Below are 20,600 nucleotides of genomic sequence, written 5' to 3' on the forward strand. Positions count from 1 at the left end.
ACTTTCTTTTTTTCAGAGCAGAATATTTTTTATTTTTATTTTTTTTTTATTAACTACATCAGAGTAGATGACTGTTTTTTCAGTATCAATAAATATCAATGGTATATGTTTAAAACAGCGCGTTTCAACCAGAATGAGAAAAGGTCTGCATGTATTACTCAGTAAGATTAAAAATAGGATTTCTGTAAATAACCAACAAAAGATCGTATTTACCTCGATCTTGATAGTAAGGTGTGTGCGTGTGTGCGCGCGCGCGTATGTGTCAGTTTGCTTTTATTAGTCTGTTTTTTTTTCTCTTCCATCTTTACACATCCTTAACTTTTAGCGCTAAAAGCTTCAACAACTGATGGCAAGATTGCCAACTACAAAGGAAGCAGTTTTCACAACAGCGTTTCAATATTCCAAACTGTATCACTGATGAACAAATCTAACGAAATTGAGCTTAAATCGTTCTAATTTGAATTTATGATTGTGTGTTACTAGTAATAGAATTGGCAAGATCACAATAAAGCACAGTCAAATGTAAATAGTGACCCGAAAGCCAAAGCAAATGAATTTGGGAAGGTGGTCATCTTTCAAGGTCTTTACATTTATGAACATTTTCTCCCCATAACAAATAGTGGAAATGGAAAAAACAACAACAAAAACATTGAAACATTTTGCAACAACATTTTTATTTTTATTTTTTTTTTTTTTTTTATAAACGGCTAACAAAAATACAAGGAAATGAGTCACCCATCAATGGTGTGTGTCGTAGGTGTCAAGTTCACACTTTTTACCATTTTGAACTGTCATACAAGTGTCGAAATAAATTAAAGCACTCTGGTAAAAACACAACTTAGACTGATGTGGTATGCTTTGGATCAGGATTTGTCTTGAATAAACTTGCAAAACAACACATTTTGTACTCACCCTGAACTTTGATGACACTTGGCAGACAATTGCAGCGGCAGGATTTTGTCTCTTCGGCAACATAACTTACTTTGCCGCGTCATTCTTCGTTAATATTGAGGTCAACGGAACCATATTGTACTGAGCAGGCAGGACGGGTAGTACCAGCTTCTTTATGCTTTCATAAGTTCTATTCCTGCTTCCCATGGCTATCATCGCACTTTTCCACTTTGTCATCAGTGTCCTCCCTTCTGTTTTGGCATCATAATACAGAAAAAAGACCAAATGAAATTGAACGTTATTTCTTAGCCAAATTCTTGCAGGATTTGTCGATGTCGCCACATGATGATGATGATGATGGTTCGACCTTATTGTATAACTTTGAGAGGCATACTATTCCAGAATATTTCGATGGAACTCTAAAATTGTACCACTTGAAGAGCAATCGACTCCAACCATTGCATTCATAGTAGGCTTTCCACCATCAGGATTTTTGGGGCCGATCTCCGATCAGCGAGTTTAAAAAAAAAAAACGATAACCGATCACCGATCCGATCACAAGATGGAGGAATGTGTCTATTTAAATGCCCTGTTCATTTACTGTATATACTTGTGTACTTAATTGCTCAAAAAATTCTATTTCCAATAAATAATGTATCTTTGTTCCTCTATTTATGCCAGTGAGGCATAGTGACAGACAGAACAAATGAATGGTCTTCTATTAGATGGCAGGAAGTAAATGCAGTCATTAATGTTTCCACTTTTGGTGACGTTTTTTGTTTGTTGGTGTTTCCGTGAGATTTTTCAATTGTAAAATATGTGCCTTGGCTCCGTAAAGGTTGGAAATCACTGCTCTCGTCACATCGTGTATTCTCATCAGTCAGGTCAAACCAACATTACAACATGACAGAAATAATGGGTGCTAACTTACTGTCATTAAATTACTTTATTTTTAATGAAATGACTTCACCCACATCGAAACTTTAGAGCATGATTCGACAGAACGGCGGCATGTTTACGTTCAACCATTCGTGCTACCGCTAGCTTGCTAGGCTCCATAACATTTTATTGCCTGCTTGCGAGCCGTATCGTATTAAAAGTACGTGAACATACCTCAAGCAAGCCTTAAACGAACCTCGTCTCCAATCCTGAGCACCGGTGACCACCAACACACGTTTTTCCCCATTTTGTCCTTATAATACAGTTGTTGTCGTCGCCACGGTAACGAGTGTATACGGTCGTACTTGAGTTGACAAGATCAAGCCCAGTGATCGTAAAAAACGGGATGCGGTGGTATCGGAATACAAGATTTTATTGAAGTAGTCTGCAATCGTGAAAGAGCAAATTTGTCTTGTAGTCTGATCGGCATTCCGTGTTGTCCGTCAAGGTGGTGAGTCTGTCTGTTCCACACCGCCGACGTTTTTTTTTTTGTTTTGTTTTTTTTTGTTTTTTTTTAAATAACTTCAGTGGCCGTCAGATATTTACAGTACTATGTCAAAAGACACGCAACAGGGCTAAAAATAAACTGGCCTTTGGATTCAAATATGCTGTGCACGCGGCGACACAGAGTTAATGTAGTTTGTGGAGCGTCGTTGATCGGATCGGCAAATTATGACATTAAAGCCGATCAGCATAATACGATAAAAATCGGTGTAAAGTCTAAGCGGTGGCGGTAATGCAACTGGTTTGCATGTCAAACATAAAAACACAACACAAGCAAACTGTTGTTCAATTGTTCGAAAGAGTTGGATGTCTGTGTGCAGGAGAGGTTGGACCGGAGGCGGATCGAGCACTCCCAAGTCGGATTTCACCGTTAAAGTCGAAATTTACGTCAAAATACTTCTGTTACGGGTATTGTCCCACGTGACGGCAAGCTCGGTGTGTGTGGGCGTCGATGTGTGAGTGAGACGGGACTGCGAAGGAGGAAGGAGTGCGCGCAGGTGCGAGTGTGTACAGTGGCAAGTGGCGTGACGGCGACCGGAGAAGAGTCGCGATTAGCGCAGGACCCGTTGGCGTCGAATGTGCAGAGGAGCTAATAAAGCCATTCAAGTCGCAAATCGGTGATTCGTGCCTTTATTGTTGCCGCCACCAAGCTCAGCTGTCCAAGGCAAAGATACTCCCGGCGCACAAACACAGACAAGCACTATGCACGAGCTAAGCAGAAACACTATGGTGCTGGGGACAAAATGGCGGACGAGGCACGGGCGCCGTAAAGTCCAAACGTCGTGACTCGATGACTTCCTGTACACGGATTTTGCAATGTTGGAGTTGGAAAATTTGAAACTGTCATCGGCATAATAGATCTATTGTTAAAACTCGGGATTTGTAAGAAACACGGAGGTCATGTTTTTGCAATTACCAATTGTCTCTTGTAAAATACTGATTTGAAAAGTTGTGGTGGAAACAAAGTCAAAAACCCTAAAACCTTGTTAGTAGGTCAGCACATACGTAAGTGAGCCTTGAATATGACCATGTGACACATTCATCGACTTCTTTCATTCCAAAACATCTGCTTACTCCTCTGAGCGTGATGAAATAAAGCTCATTATGCAGTCAAAAAGGGATTTCAATTTCAATTCCAGTACTATGAATGCAATGGTTGGAGTCGATTGCTCTTCAAGTGGTACAATTTCGAGTTCCATCGAAATATTCTGGAATAGTATGCCTCTCAAAGTTATACAATAAGGTCGAACCATCATCATCATCATCATCATCATGTGGCGACATCGACAAATCCTGCAAGAATTTGGCTAAGGAATAACGTTCATTTTCATTTGGTCTTTTTTCTGTATTATGATCCCAAAACAGAAGGGAGGACACTGATGACAAAGTGGAAAAGTGCGATGATAGCCATGGGAAGCAGGAATAGAACTTATGAAAGCATAAAGAAGCTGGTACTACCCGTCCTGCCTGCTCAGTACAATATGGTTCCGTTGACCTCAATATTAACGAAGAATGACGCGGCAAAGTAAGTTATGTTGCCGAAGAGACAAAATCCTGCCGCTGCAATTGTCTGCCAAGTGTCATCAAAGTTCAGGGTGAGTACAAAATGTGTTGTTTTGCAAGTTTATTCAAGACAAATCCTGATCCAAAGCATACCACATCAGTCTAAGTTGTGTTTTTACCAGAGTGCTTTAATTTATTTCGACACTTGTATGACAGTTCAAAATGGTAAAAAGTGTGAACTTGACACCTACGACACACACCATTGATGGGTGACTCATTTCCTTGTATTTTTGTTAGCCGTTAAAAAAAAAAAAAGAAAATGTTGTTGCAAAATGTTTCAATGTTTTTGTTGTTGTTTTTTCCATTTCCACTATTTGTTATGGGGAGAAAATGTTCATAAATGTAAAGACCTTGAAAGATGACCACCTTCCCAAATTCATTTGCTTTGGCTTTCGGGTCACTATTTACATTTGACTGTGCTTTATTGTGATCTTGCCAATTCTATTACTAGTAACACACAATCATAAATTCAAATTAGAACGATTTAAGCTCAATTTCGTTAGATTTGTTCATCAGTGATACAGTTTGGAATATTGAAACGCTGTTGTGAAAACTGCTTCCTTTGTAGTTGGCAATCTTGCCATCAGTTGTTGAAGCTTTTAGCGCTAAAAGTTAAGGATGTGTAAAGATGGAAGAGAAAAAAAACCAGACTAATAAAAGCAAGTCTTAACCCCTAAAAGTGCTGTAAACTGACACATACGCGCGCGCACACGCACACACACCTTACTATCAAGATCGAGGTAAATACGATCTTTTGTTGGTTATTTCCAGAAGTCCTATTTTTAATCTTACTGAGTAATACATGCAGACCTTTTCTCATTCTGATTGAAACGCGCTGTTTTAAACATATACCATTGATATTTATTGATACTGAAAAAACAGTCATCTACTTTGATGTAGTTAATAAAAAAAAAAAATAAATAAAAAATATTCTGCTCTGAAAAAAAGAAAGTGATGGCAAGTAAAGATAGTACAGCTATTGAGTCCAAGTGAAGAACCTCGTCATCAAATGTGACTGATGTCAAAATATGACTTGGAGACGAACAAACTTCATTTTCTGCCACTTCAGCAAATCACCAGATGAAGAAATATTGCGCATGGTCAGGCTCTCACATTCGGTGTTTTGGAGACCGAGAGAGCAGACTTGGATGGTTTGGACACATCCAGAGGAGAGAGAGTGAGGATGTTGCTCGAAGGGTGATGAGGAGGGAGCTGCCGGCCAAGAGAAATAAAAGAAGACCAGAGAGAAGGTTTATCGATGTTGCGAGGGAAGACACGAGGGCAGTTGGCGTTAGAGAGGAGGACGCAGGAGATAGGCTCTCACATCAGGTGAGTACATGTTAGCATTGCTAATCGTTTTCCCATCAACTAGTTCTTTAAATTATATTTCCATTTGTTTCCTCTTTTTTTCAAGGTTGAACTTGTGAATGGGCTTGTGGGGAATGTAAGGTGTGTAGAAAATCGGTATCAAGAAGGTGTATGGCAGGCTGAAATATGGCCTTCATGAAAACATTTGCGATATCTCTGCCTGTATTCGAAATTGCTGATGCACGTTTATGGAATCGTCTTTTGAATCTTATTATATCATACTCCTAAAACTCCAAACATCTCCAGAATCATCTGACCGATCTATATTTTCATCGTCAAGACTGGATTAAGACATTAAGTTCAGAGACCTTGAGTACTCCTGTTTGTGCAATTAAAAGATACACTTGCGTCAAGAAAAGAAACTCTAATTTAAACTCTGGAATGTATCTTAACTCGATACAGAAAACATCTTGTTCCTACACGTTTCAACATTTCAAAAAGAAAACGAGAGACTCCTGGATCACGCACACAGGTTTTGTACTGGGTGGTGATGAAGTGCAAAACACGAAACTATACTTTAACCTCTGGAATCTATCTTAACTAGATTCATCAAACTATTTGTTTCTAATACGTTTCAACATTGTATAATGGAAAACGAGAGACTCCTGGATCGCGCACGCGCACACACGTGCAATTTTCAAAAAATGAGACCCTCGTCCTAAAAGAGTGAAAATAATTGGAGGAATCCCGAAAGATACGTTAGGCATTTTTTCGCCTCAGACGTCCTTGTGGTATGTAAAACTGACATGTTCATCACATGATGCTTTACACTTTTTTTTTTTTGATAAGAGCCTTGAAAATGAGAACATGTCTGGGCATGTTCACTCTGAGGGAATTTTTCTTTTCAGACTGATGGACCGCTCAGCGTTTCGCACAACCCTGTTGTGAGTTGAAGGAGAAAACATTTTCTCTTACTCTTTTTTTTTTTCAGATCTTCTAACATCTCGGACATCCGATATCAGATGCTGAAGCCACGCGAGTGTCCCGTTCTCCACAGGTGCGGGGCCGTGACCTCTGGGCATGACCCTCAAATATCTCAGACACCCGATGTCACGTGCTGAAGCCACGTGAGTACCTCATTTTTTGCCAATGCCGTGTGACCTCTGGACATGACCTCCTAACATCTCAGACACCCGATGTCACCTGCACAAGTCACGTGACGACCTCATTCTTTGCAGCTGTCTTGACAAAATCCGTGGGACACGGTCACACCCACCATCGACGCGGGGCGAGGCCGAAGGACCGCATTCACAGGTATGATCACAAATGACCTTTTTTGTTGCCGATATGACACCCCTTTATTTTCCTTTGTTCCTACAGGTGTCCCCGAACATGATGTCATGCGACAAAAAACGCGAGGGAATAATATATAATATTTTATGAGACTGAGAATGCCAAAATATGTCAACAGCTTCGATTCAAAAGAGTTTGGCTTGGTGGAAAAAAAATGTTCATGCACTTCCACAACTTGAATGTGTTCTTACATTTCCAAGGCAGGGGTACAACTGAGACCCTCACTTTGAAAAGTTCCCACTTTAGTTAGTATGTTGTGTGATGAGTCATTTGAGGTTGTCGAGATTTCCAGATGGATGTACTCGGAAAGTCGGAGACTTCCACTTCCCCCCCGAGCTGGCTTTCAAAGATGGCTGCCGCGAGTATAAAGAGTAAGTACAAGCTCCTGTAATAATCTGTTTCTTATCACTTCCGTATATATTTTTTCCCACACAACATCAGTCGTATACGTATTATTGTTTGACGTATACATCGGCTATTTTTGCTGGAGTGCAAAATACCTTTTTCATGTATATGGGAGCTACAATGCAGCCCGTGCTAACAGTGGCTAACATTAGCGCGGCGGCTTCGTGCTAAACGTTGTTTTCATTTACGTTTCCGCGACCTGTTTATGTGGCGAATGTTTAAAACTAAAGTACTATGTCGCAGTGAATCACTTCTGGACTAGAGATGCACATTCTGAATATTCTTTTAGCCTGTTAATTGTTTGTCACAGTAATCTGGATGTAACAGATTTGTTTTATTCCAAAATATTTGTGAAGCAAAACAATACTAAGGGAGATAGCTGTAATGTAAACCTTCCCCCCCCCCCACCCACCCCCTTCAGTCTATGTGGACAACAGCTCTGGATTGTATTCGGATCGACACAGGAGGGCACTTTTTCCTTGGCCCTTTTGTTCTAGCGAGTACATGATGCAGCTACGAACGATATCAGTGCGACTGCCTCGTTATGGCTGCGGACAGTCACATCACAACAAGTTGGGAAACAAAAACAAAAGTTACGAAAGTGATGTCTATAATACAAAGCTTGATAGCCAATTATTCATGTTTGTGTCTCCTGCATGCCTGCAAATGAAGGTTTTAATAGGGACCGGACGTGGTTCCTTATTGACCGCGAGGGCATCGTGATGTTATCTTTCCTGTGGTTGGCACTTCAGCGGGGGTGGAACCAGAGAAGCTTTGACCGTTAGGTATCAGCCTGCCTCTTGCTCCAGCACCCACACAGCCTCATATGTGTCGGCAAGAACAAGATGACGCCCTCCAATTCCTCTGTGAGTTCGAGGAGGCCAGTCGGAGGCGCCACGAACACATGTTGGCTCAGCTGAAGTCAGCCCAGCAAGGGTTTGAGGCGCTGATGGGTCAACTCATAGATCAACTCGAAGTTAAATTGATGACACTTATAGTTTATATTTTATTTTTACACTTTTGCACAATGTTCACTAAATTACTATCAGCAGAATTATTTTTTTTTTGCCCAATTTGCCCAATTCTTTTGTCTTTGGAATATTTGATTCAACTGTATTGTATTTCTACTTGGGGTCATTGCAGTAAATAATAAAAAAAACAACTGAGTAAAGCACTTATTGGAAGGGAAAAAAGTAATAACAGCAGTGCATTATTGATACCTTTTTACAGTATGAACATTTAAAAAAAAGAGCAGGATCATTTCATAGCTTGACCTTGTGACATTTGCAGTGTCCTCTACTCATTTCCATCTGCCTGTATTGGGCATCCAGTTAAGGTATTCCTGACAGATCTGTGAAGCACCCATGCACATGTTGTGTCGAAAAAACGAGGTGCCATTATGATCATCGCCACTGTATCGATCCGTGTGTTCTCGTAGGCGCCTCCACTTTAACTTCATCCTGAAAATGTTTCAGGATGGAGAAAAAGAGACAAAAATAGACAAGACAACGACAAACACCAATGTTGTTATGAAGATGTGTCCTTTTACTTTATGTAATCAATGAAATACACTGAAACAAACAAACGAACAAAAAAGGCTGCCTTCTGCCTCTTTGTGTTTCCTCTTGATGCACCGTGTTTGAAGGTTGCAGAAGGACCGCGTATTTGTCCAGAAAATATTTGTATTCGGACAAGGCAAACGCGAGATAGCTTTCACGGTGGTCGCCACCTTGTTTTTCAACTTGGTAAATGGAACGCTGGTAACTCGGGAGTGACATCATTCTCAGCTCCCTCTTCCCACTTCCGAGGTACACTAAATTGCCAAAAGTATTCGCTCACTTGCCTTGACTAACATATAGTTTAAGTGATTAAAACTTTTCTAAATCCATATGGTTTAATTTGTTGGCCTACCCTCTGCAGGTGTAACAGCTTCAACTCTTGTGGGAAGGCTTTTTACCAGGTTTAGGAGTGAGTTTATTGGAATTTTTGCCCATTCTTTCAAGAGCATATTTCTGAGGTCACGCACTGATGTTGGACGAGAAGGCCTAGTCACTGTCCACTCAAAATCACACCCAAAGGTGTTCTATCGGGTTTAGGGCAGTACTCTGGGCAGGCCAGTCAAGTTAATCCATACCATATTCTCTCATCCATGTCTTTATGAACCTTGCTTTGTGCATAGGTGCACAGACATTGTGGAACAGGAAGGGGTAATCCCCAAACTGTTTGACCCTCCAAAATCTCTTGGTATGCTGAAGCATTCAGAGTTCATTTCACTGGAGCTAAAGGTCTAATATTTAGGATATTTCCAACTTTGCTGGAACAGTTTGGAGATGGCCCCATCCTGTTCCAACATGACTGGACATCAGGTTCAATCAAGGTTTATAAAGACACGGATGAGACCGTTTAATATAGATGATCTTGACTGGCCTGCAAAATCCTGACCTCAACCCTATAGAACACTTTTGGATGAATTCGAGTGGCGATTGAGAGCCAGGCCTTCTCGTCCAACGTCAGTGTGTAACTTCACAAATGCACTTCTGGAAAAATTGTCATAAATTCCCATAAACGCACTCCTAAACTTTGTGGAAACCCCTTCCAGGAGAGGTTAAGAGGGTATAATTGCAGAGCATGGACCAATGTAATATTAAACCCAATGGATTAAGAATGTGATGTCCCTTGAATTCATATTTGAGTCAACGCAGGTGAGTGAATACCTTTGGCAATATAGTGTAAATGGAACACACCATTTAAATGTGCCGTCTCTCTCGCTCTGTCTCTCTCGACCCCATTCCCTGTCCCCTCCTGCCCCTCTAGCAGGAAAGAACACTCTGTCTGTCGTCAGCCGATGTGCCTAAAACCTTTGTTTACGTCTTTTCATAATAACAAAAAACAAAAAAAAGCGCTCAACAGTACAGCATTCTGTACAAGCATGTAAAAACACACAGCAACGATTTGCACCCCATGTGTCATTCAGTTGTTCTTGAATAATGATTTACGTGCCGATGTGTGATTCCTCCACATCAGTGGCTTGGGGCATCTCCGTAACTTCACCAGCGATCTCTTGTCCACAGCTTTACATTGTTTTAAACACCCGGCTGATGTTACTGTACTTTATTTTGGTATCATGTTAATTTTTACTCCGTATGGCTGTGGTGTTTTCCATCATATGCTTGATGGAGGCTGTGATTGTTTCAAATATACTGTACATCTCATCCTCTTATAGTTACTGTTTTTTGGGCAACGTACAGCTTGAAGCCTCTTTTATGAAAAATATTTTACTGATTGTATCAGCCAAAGTGCTGATTGTTGTCAAGTGAGTGGAACCTTCTGCGGCCTATGTTTGCATCCACTGCGCAATGTACAACTACCGCATAATGGAGGTGCGTCAAATGGCAAAAACGAGCATGCAGATGGGTCGCGTACATGACCAAACAAAGCGAGCAAAAGTGAGTCAAAACAAAGAACCAAACACACACGAGGAGCAAGAGCGAGTGTGTCAAGTTGCTCTGCGGGAGTCCGTGTTCACTATGAGTTGCACAAGCATCCTGACTGCAAGCAGCCAATCCTATTGCATTGGGGGGGTTCCTGCTTAGAACTCAAATGGGAGTCATAACAACACCTCGGTTTCCTGGACTTTCTTTGAAGACTCAAAGAAAAAAAAACAGCTATTACCGGTAACGGACAATTTTAGCGCTGAGGGTAACCGTGACTTTTTAAAACCGCTGTATAGCGTCAAAACGGTAATCATCCCATGCCTAACTCCAAGTGTGTGACTTTGTTGCAGTTGATATCGATAGATTAGGCATGATTTTATGAGATTGTAATTTTTTGTTCATGATACGTTTCATTTCTTCTACTCCAATGTTTTTGTCGTCTGTAGAACTGGAGTTGCAGTTGGCAGAACAACGAAAGCAGCAACAGATTCAAGCTCTCCTGTCATGCCCACACCCTGCCAAAACCATTACTACCGTCAAACGGCAGACAAAGCGACCTCGGTTGCAGAGGCCTGTTACTACCAATACACTCCTGACCTCCAGCATCAACCATCAGCCTTCCCTGACACCTCAACTGTTCACCCTTCTGTCCCCAATCTCATTACCCTCCTTTGGTCAGCCATTTACTGTGGCAGGCCTGCCAATCACGTCCCTAGCCCAGTCATCGAACACTGTCACTCTGCTCCCCACCGGCTCACAGCTCTTCACACAATACATGGTGACCGAAGATGGAAAGGCTGACAGCATTACCTTGCACACATCTTCCAACCTCACATTGGTGAATACTAGTCCCATGCATGACTCAAGCCAGTTTGGTTCAATGGTCAAACCTGTAGAGCTGCTACACCTTAGCCAGCCAGATGTGTGTGCAGAAGCAGTACCCATAGAGGCACAGGTGCTGGATGGCGCCATGTTGGTGCAACAGGAGTCAATGCAGGGAGAAGACGTAGAGCCCAGCCAAGAGCACACAGTCATTGAGATCAGCCCATGTTCAGGAGAAGGTGTTGGAGTCATGGTGCAACAGCAGACTGGTGAGTCAGCTAGAGATAAGGCTGGATTGGTTCAGAGGAGAATGGAGGTCACAATTGCAGAAGAGCAGGAGGCACAGAAACGGGAGGTTCAGGAGCTGGAGCTGGGTGCCAATGGACATGTACCTGCTGTACAGATTGCGGTGGTAAAAGAAAATACTCAGGAAGAAAGACTACCAAGTTAAATAAGACACACTTATCCATCACGGTAGGTATGGAAAAACTGGATAACCTTTTAAGACCTTAAATATCATAGTCTGAATTTAATAAATTACATAAAAATAATTCAATATACTTTATTTTGCTTTCAGGTTTTCTTGCACATGCTTCTCGTAACACTTCACATTTGAATTCTTATCCAAGAAATAAAGGATTGACTGCGTCATCTGTATTTTTTTTATTTATTTATTTTTGCTTGTGGTTTTGTGTGAAAGCCTGTAGCCTTTCAGTGATGTTATGTAACTGCCCCAAAATGGGTTAAGATAAACCTTTTCCATCCATTTTCTGAGCCGCTTCTCCTCACAAGGGTCGCGGGAGTGCTGGAGCCTATCCCAGCCAGCATCGGGCAAGAGGCGGGGTACACCCTCTATTGGTTGCCAGCCAATCGCAGGGCACATATAAACAAACAACCATTCGCACTCACATTCACACCGACGGGCAATTTAGAGTTGTCAATTAACCTAGCATGCATGTTTTTGGGATGTGGGAGGAAACCAGAGTGCCCGGAGAAAACCCACGCAGGCACGGGGAGAACATGCAAACTCCACACAGGCGGGGCCGGGGATTGAACCCCGCTCCTCAGAACTGTGAGGCTGACGCTCTAAACAGTCGGCCACTGTGCCGCCATAAAGCTTATTAAGGAATAAATAAAGTTAGTAACGTTGACTTATTGTATTTGAAGATACTGGAAGTGCTGAACATGTGCAAAGACTGAGAACAATATAGTACTGAATTGTTTATATATGGTTTAAAACTATTTTTCACCTTCTACATTTTTCTGATTTTGTGGGCGGGGCAAAAAGATATCCTCGTGATGTCACAAGGATGCGGCTCCCCACACTATAAAAACACAGAGCGCCCTTATTACATGCAGTGGACATTTGCCATAACACTTGCTTGTTCATAATTAGTTCCACCAGTATAGTGTGCAGTTGGCCATGAAACTGTGCTCACAACTCGAAAAAAATACATCTTCCCTGTAGTGTTATGTGTTTGGTGTTCTTTAGGTATCTTGCCATCTGCCACCACAGAGAAAAGTAGAATGTGGAGCTAATGTCAAACGTGTGATTTATGACCCTGACATCTTACAATTTATCATCCTGCTTTTGACAGTTTGTCCCCTGACAGGTTTATGGCTTTGACCTTTGACCTTTATGGGGTTGTGTTGATCACATGACATAATTTCAGGAGGTCTTCTGAGATCAGACAGGCTCACACACGGTCATCCCTGGGCAGGAATTCTTCTTTTGCTTTGGGCTTGTCCCTTTAGGGGTCGCCACAGCGCGTCATCCTTTTCCATGTAAGCCCATCTCCTGCATCCTCCTCTCGAACACCAACTGCCCTCATGTCTTCCCTCACGACATCCATCAACCTTCTCTTTGGTCTTCCTCTAGCTCTCTTGCCTGGCAGCTCCAATCTCATCATCCTTCTACCAATATACTCACTATTTCTCCTCTGGACGTGTCTAAACCATCGAAGTCTGCTCTCTCTAACTTTGTCTCCGAAACATCGACCCTCGGCTGTCCCTCTGATGAGTTCATTTCTAATTTTATCCAACCTGGTCACTCCGAGAGAGAACCTCAACATCTTCATTTCCGCCACCTCCAGCCCTGCTTCCTGTTGTCTCTTCAGTGCCACTGTCTCTAATCCGTACATCATGGCTGGCCTCACCACTGTTTTATAAACTTTGCCCTTCATCCTAGCAGAGACTCTTCTGTCACATAACACACCTGACACCTTCCTCCACCCGTTCCAACCTGCTTGGACCCGTTTCTTCACTTCCTGACCACACTCACCATTGCTCTGGACAGTTGACCCCAAGTATTTAAAGTCCTCCACCCTTGCTATCTCTTCTCCCTGTAGCCTCACTCTTCCCCCACCACCCCTCTCATTCATGCACATATATTATGTTTTACTTCGGCTAATCTTAATCCCTCTGCTTTCCAGTGCATGCCTCCATCTTTCTAACTGTTCCTCCACCTGCTCCCTGCTTTCACTGCAGATCACGTCATCTGCAAACATCGTGGTCCACGGGGATTCCAGTCTAACCTCATCTGTCAGCCTATCCATCACCACTGCAAACAGGAAGGGGCTCAGGGCTGATCCCTGATTCAGTCCCACCTCCACCTTAAATCCGTCTGTCACACCTACAGCACACCTCACTGATGTTCTGCTGCCCTCGTACATGTCCTGTATTATTCCAACATACTTCTCTGTCACTCCAGACTTCCGCATGCAGTACCACAGTTCCTCTCTGGGTACTCTGTCATAGGCTTTCTCTCCATCTGCAAAGACACAAGGTAGCTCCTTCTGACCTTCTCTGTACTTTTCCATCAACATCCTCAAGGCAAATAATGCATCTGTGGTACTCTTTCTAGGTATGAAACCATACTGTTGCTCGCAAATACTCACTTCTGTCCTGAGTCTAGCCTCCACTACTCTTTCCCATAACTTCATTGTGTGGCTCATCAACTTTATTCCTCTATAGTTCCCACAGCTCTGTACATCACCTTTGTTCTTAAAAATGGGCACCAGGACACTTTTCCTTCATTCCTCAGGCATCTTCTCACGCACTAGAATTCTATTGAACAAGCTTGTCAAAAACTCCACAGCCACCTCTCCTAGATGCTTACATACCTCCACAGGAATGTCATCAGGACCAACTGCCTTTCCATTTTTCATCCTCTTTAATGCCTTTCTAACTTCCCCCTTACTAATCATTGCCACTTCCTGGTCCACCACACTTGCCTCTTCTACTCTCCCTTCACTCTCATTTTCCTCATTCATCAACTCCTCGAAGTATTCTTTCCATCTAACTAGCACACTGTCAACATATTTCCATCTCTATCCTTAATCACCCTGACCTGCTGCACATCCTTCCCATCTCTATCCCTCTGTCTGGCCAGCCTGTATAGATCCTTTTCTCCTGCTTTAGTCTCCAACCTGCCATACATGTCATCATGTGCCTCTTGTTTGGCCTTTGCCACCTCTACCTTTGCCCTATGTCGCATCTCAATGTATTCCTTTCGCCTCTCCTCGGTCCTCTCAGTGTCCCACTTCTTAGCTAACCTTTTTCCTTGTATGATTTCCTGTACTGTGAGGTTCCACCACCAAGTTTCCTTCTCTCCTTTTCTGCCAGAAGATACACCAAGTACTCTCCTGCCTGCCTCTCAGATCACCTTGGCTGCAGTGGTCCAGTCTTCTGGAAGCTCCTCCCGGCCACCAAGAGCCTGTCTCACCTCTTCCCGAAAAGCTGCACAACACTCGTCCTGTCTCAGCTTCCACCATATAGTTCTCTGCTCTGCCTTTGTCTTCCTAATCTTCCTCCCCACCACCGGAGTCATCTTACACACCACCATCCCATGCTGTCAAGCCACACTCTCCCCTACCACTACCTTACAGTCGGTAACCTCCTTCAGATTACATCGGCTGCACAAGATGTAATCCACCTGCGTGGTTCTACCCCCGCTCTTGTAGGTCACCCTAAGTTCCTGCCTCTTCTGGGAAAAAAAAAAAGTGTTCACTACAGCCATTTGTATCCTTGTTGCAAAGTCTACCACCATCTGTCCCTCCAAGTTCCTTTCCTGGATGCCGTACTTACCCATCACTTCTTCCTCACCCCTATTTCCTTCACCAACATGTCCATTACAATCTGCACCAACTACGACTCTCTCTCTGTCTGGGATGCTCAGAACTACTTCGTCTAGCTCCTTCCAGAATTTCTCTTTCACCTCTAGGTCACATCCTACCTGTGGGGCATAGCCACTAATCACATTACACATAACACCCTCAATTTCAAGTTTCAGCCTTATCACTCGATCTGATACTCTTTTCACCTCCAAGACATTCTTAGCCAACTCTTCTTTTAAAATAACCCCGACGCCATTTCTCTTCCCATCTACACTTTGGTAAAATAATTGAAACCCCCTGCCCCTAAACTTCTAGCCTTACTGCTTTTCCACCTGGTCTCCTGGACACACAATATATCAACCTTTCTCCTAATCATCATATCAACCAACTCCCGAGAGTTTCCTGTCATAGTCCCAACATTCAAAGTCCCCACATTCAGTTCTAGGCTCTGTGCTTTCCTCTTCTCTTTCTGCCAAAGAACCCGCTTTCCAACTCTTCTTCTTCTTCGACTTTGACCCACAGTAGCTGAATTTCCAACGGCACCCTGCAGGTTGACGGCGCCGGTGGCGGACGTTGTGAACCCGGGCCACGACCGATCCGGTATGGAATTCTTTGGATGAACGCTCATATTTTTTTGGCAAAGTTTTAAGCCGGATGCCTTTCCTGACGCAACCCTCTGCATTTATCCGGGCTTGGGACCGGCCTAGAGTTTGCACTGGCTTGTGCCCCCCATAGGGCTCCATTATCCCCCGGGCAGGAAATATAGTATAATAAAGTTAGTGGTAAAAAGAGAACAACGATAAGTCGCTGCCCAGGTTTAGCCTGGTGGCCTTCCAAAACTCTGTTACCCGGTTCTTTTATTCTGGTCGAGGTGATTCTTCAATGATTAGGCCGAATAAAAAGTTTAACAATTTATTTGAAAATACAGTCAAACAACAAGGTTGGTGAAGGTTCAGCGCTGGGCTCTCCCGCACATGGTTCAGAACAGCGTCCATAGGAAAGAGACCGCAGAAGCGTTCGTCCGATTGTTTTGTGGCCAAAGCTGCTTCCTGTCATGATGCCATGCAATCTCGGACCAATCCTAGCTCCGCCTTGGTGTCTGGGTGCGTTCGGTACCTCAGTCCGATACTCTCACTGGGCCCTGACTTTGTGGTACTTGGAGACAGAGCGCGCTCCATTTTCTATAGCGGTACTAATGAGCGTGTTGGCTATTGGTAAGGATACGTCAGTACATCCGCCATATTGAATGTGTCAGTTCTTCTCGTATCGAACCGCACACTCAAACAACGCTCTGTTACCGAAGGTTCCGGGGTGCAGAGAGCGTGCCCGTAGTGAATTTCCCAGCGCACCCTGTGTTGATATTTTGTGTTTGTTGTCGGTGCGACTACGTGTAATGCAACTCTATGTTTATAAGGAGATCTGGGTGTGTATCTGTAATGGGATGTATCAGGCAAAAGTATGTATGCAGTGTTGTGTAAGCGTGCAGCCAATAATTTCAATCAATAATGTCTTTTGTCAAAGGTATCACGCGCTATCAAATCTGGCAGCTTAAAGGGTCAGGCACGGTCATCCGCAGACAGGAAACATCGTATAATATTGTCTCTTGTAAAACAATAAAAGTATCGACAGGAAGTGGATCTGTGGTGCGGCCAACACAATCTGGACCTGAACATGCTCAAGACTGGAGAGATGATCGTGGACTTCAGGAGACATCCTTCACTACAGCACCCCCTCACGCTGTCCAATAGCCCTGTGTCAACTATCGAGACCTTCAAGTTCCTGGGAATTAGTCTCTCAGGACCTGAAGTGGGAGATCAACATCAACTCCATTCTCAAAAAGGCCCAGCACAGTATGTACTTCTTCTGAGGAAGCATGGCCTGCAACAGGAGCTGTTGAGGCAGTTCTACACAGCAGTCCTCGAATCAGTCCTGTGTTCATCCATCACAGTGCCCCTACCAACCCTTGGCGATTTGCATGCTGCCAGAACTAAGACAAGAGAATGCATAATCATCTTGGAACCTCCATATCCTGGTCACCACCTCTTCCAGCTCCTTCCTTCAGGGAGGCGCTATCGATCAATGCAAACTAAAACTAGCAGACATTCCAACAGCTTCTTCCCTCTTGCCATAAACTTCTTAAACAGTTAACTTACAATTCCATTGTAACATGCTGCCAATTTTGTCTTGAGATTGTCGTCGCATCTCTGTCGAGCCAATTATACAGTGGGTACGGAAAGTATTCAGACCCCCTTAAAATGTTCACTCTTTTTTATATTGCTAAAATCATTTAAGTTAATTTTTATTCCACATTAACGTACACGCAGCACCCCATTGACAGGAAAAAAACATAATTCTGGAAATTTTTTGCAGGTTTATTAAAAATGAAAAACTTAACTATCACACAGCCATAAGTATTCAGACCCTTTGCACAGTATTGCTGAAATGATGCAACAAGTTTTTCACACCTGGATTTGGGGATCGTCTGCCATTCCTCCTTGCAGATCCTCTCCAGTTCTGTCAGGTTGGATGGTGAACGTTGGTGGGCAGCCATTTTCAGGTCTTTCTAGAGATGCTCAATTGGGTTTAAGTCAGGGCTCTGGCTGGGCCATTCAAAAACAGTCATAGAGTTGTTCTGAAGCCACTCCTTCAGTATTTTAGCTGTGTGCTTCAGGTCATTGTCTTTTTTGAAGGTGAACCTTCGGCCCAGTCTGAGGTTCTGAGCACTCTGGAGAGGGGTTTTCTTGTACTTGGCTGCATTCATCTTTTCTTTGATTTCAACCAGTCTCCCTGTCCCTGCAGCTGAAAAACACACCCACAACATGATTTTGCCACCACCATGCTTCACTGTTGGGACTGTATTGGACAGGTGATGAGCAGTGCCTGGTTTTCTCCACACATGCCACTTAGAATTAAGGCCAACAATTTCTATCTTGATCTCATCAGACCAGATAATCTTTTTTTCTCAACCATCTTGGAGTCCTTCAGGTATTTTTTTATCAAACTCCAGGCGGGGTTTCATGTGTCTTGCACTGAGGAGAGGCTTCCATCGGACCACTCTGCCATAAAGTCCCGACTGGTGGAGGCCGCCACCCTCCCCCCCTTCCTTTTTCCGTTGTCCTGCAGGGACCTACGCGAGGATCCTGTTCGTGGACTTCAGCTCAGCGTTCAACACCATCATCCCTGAACTCCTTTCATCCAAGCTTCTCCAGCTCAGCATCTCACCAGCCATGTGCCAGTGGATTTACAGCTTTCTGATGGGCAGGCCACCTCATCCACACGCAGCATCAGCACTGGGACGCCCCAAGGTTGTGTCCTCTCTCCGCTCTCTACACGAACGACTGCACCTCAGCGCACCCGACTGTCAAACTCCTGAAGTTTGCAGATGACACCACTGTCATCGGCATCATCAAGGACAGTGACGAGTCTGCATATCGACAGGAAGCGGAGCAGCTAGAGCTGCGGTGCGGCCGACACAACCTGGAGCTGAACACGCTCAAGACTGTAGAGATGATCGTGGACTTCAGGAGGCATCCTTTGCCACAGCTGCCCCTCACGTTGTCCAGCTGCCTTGTGTCAACCGTCGAGACCTTCAAGTTCCTGGGAATTACAGTCTCTCAGGACCTGAAGTGGGCGACCAACATCAACTCCTTCCTCAAAAAGGCTCAGCAGAGGATGTACTTCCTGCGGCTGCTGAGGAAGCACGGCCTGCCACAGGAGCAGCTGAGGCAGTTCTACACAGCGGTCATCGAATCAGTCCTGTGTTCTTCCATCACAGTCTGGTTTGGTGCTGCTACAAAAAAGGGCAAACTCCGACTGCAACGGACAATCAAAACTGCTGAAAGGATTGTTGGTACCCCCCTACCCACCATTGACGACTTGCACGCTGCCAGAACTAAGACAAGGGAGTGCAAAATCCTCTCCGACCCTCCGCACCCCGGTCACCAGCTCTTCCAGCTCCTTTCCTCAGGTAGGCGCTACCGATCAATGCAAACTAGAACTAGTAGACATTCCAACAGCTTCTTCCCTCTTGCGATCAACTTCTCAAACACCTGACCTACAATTCCATTACAACATGCTGGCAATTTTTTGACTTGAGTTCGTTGTCACATTTCTGTGGGGCCAATTAAGTATTACTCGTGCACTCACTGTAATTGTCTCGCCATGCTGCACTATTTGCATATACTGGCCACTCATGCCAGAGTAGCATCTGCTCCATTGCACACTGTTTGAGGAGTATCTGTAACATTTGCACAACCATTGTCCCAGATTATCGCACTACTCGTCACTTTAAACCGCATACACTCCTTAAAGTCTCAGCGCCCTTTGCACAATGGTCATTGCAATGGACTGTTGCAATATTATGCTCTAAGTGCTCGAGGACTCTGCATCTTTTTGCACAATTGTCAAAAAACAAATACATTTGTACCGGCATTACCAGATAACTAGCAACCCTTTACTGCTCAGTGACTGTTTTTTGTCAATGTCTTTATGTCTCAAAAGTGTTCTTTGTCAATTGACTGTCTGTTTGACTGTCTCCAACTACTGGAGACAAATTCCTTGTGTGTTTTTGGACATACTTGGCAAATAAAGATGATTCTGATTCTGAAATAATGTACCGGCATTACCACATTACTTGTAACCTTTTATTGCTCAGTGACTGTGTTTTTACGTCTCTGCCAGTTGACTGTCTGTTGTCATACTAGAGCATCTCCAACTACCGGAGACAAATTCTTTGTGTGTTTTTCACATACTTGGGAAATAAAGATGATTGTGATTCTGATCACACGCTATTAATATTTGGCATTTCAAAGGGTCACACGCGGTTATCCCCAGACAGGAAACATGGAATAATATTGTCTCTTGTAAAACAAGAAAAGTATCACGTTATAAAATCTGGCGCTTCAGAGGGTCACACGCGGTCATCATTACTGGAAACGTGATGCATGCTATAAAATTGCCTCTTGTAAAACAAAAGTATCGCTTGACGTAATCAAGGGCCTCGTGAGGTCAGACAGGGTCATGTATGAGGGGCCGTTAGGGACATTATTCAGGATTAGCTCTCACACTATTCAAATGCTTTCACACACACACACACAGGACTGAAAGGCTGTCATAAGGACTACTCAAACACTCGTTTACACGAGTCTTGCTCTCATAACTCAAGTTTTTGTGTTTTTCGTTCGTCTTTGGAGACATGACACAACTAACTTACACAAGGGGAGACTTGCTAACCATCAAGGAGGCTACTCCGGACTATCTTTCACCA

At 43.6% G+C, this 20,600-nt stretch overlaps 1 protein-coding gene across 9 annotated transcripts in view; it reads left to right on the plus strand.

Moving 5' to 3' along the window:
- Window positions 1–19,749, plus strand: part of gmeb1 (glucocorticoid modulatory element binding protein 1) — a 78,749-nt gene extending 59,000 nt beyond the window's left edge. For 4 of the 9 annotated variants that reach the window (XM_061761135.1, XM_061761134.1, XM_061761138.1 and 1 more), the window contains one exon: window positions 10,844–11,870. In XM_061761135.1, coding sequence (XP_061617119.1) covers window positions 10,844–11,670 — 827 coding nt within the window. In that variant the 3' untranslated portion in view covers window positions 11,671–11,870. Of the gene's footprint in view, window positions 1–10,843; window positions 11,871–13,706; window positions 14,005–14,843 lie in introns of those variants that run through there. The other 5 variants (XR_009786236.1, XR_009786235.1, XR_009786234.1 and 2 more) reach the window with 5 other exon arrangements.
- Window positions 19,750–20,600: the final 851 nt, after the last annotated feature.

The sequence above is a fragment of the Phyllopteryx taeniolatus genome, chromosome 21 (genome assembly GCF_024500385.1).
Source record: "Phyllopteryx taeniolatus isolate TA_2022b chromosome 21, UOR_Ptae_1.2, whole genome shotgun sequence".
Taxonomy (NCBI): domain Eukaryota; kingdom Metazoa; phylum Chordata; class Actinopteri; order Syngnathiformes; family Syngnathidae; genus Phyllopteryx; species Phyllopteryx taeniolatus.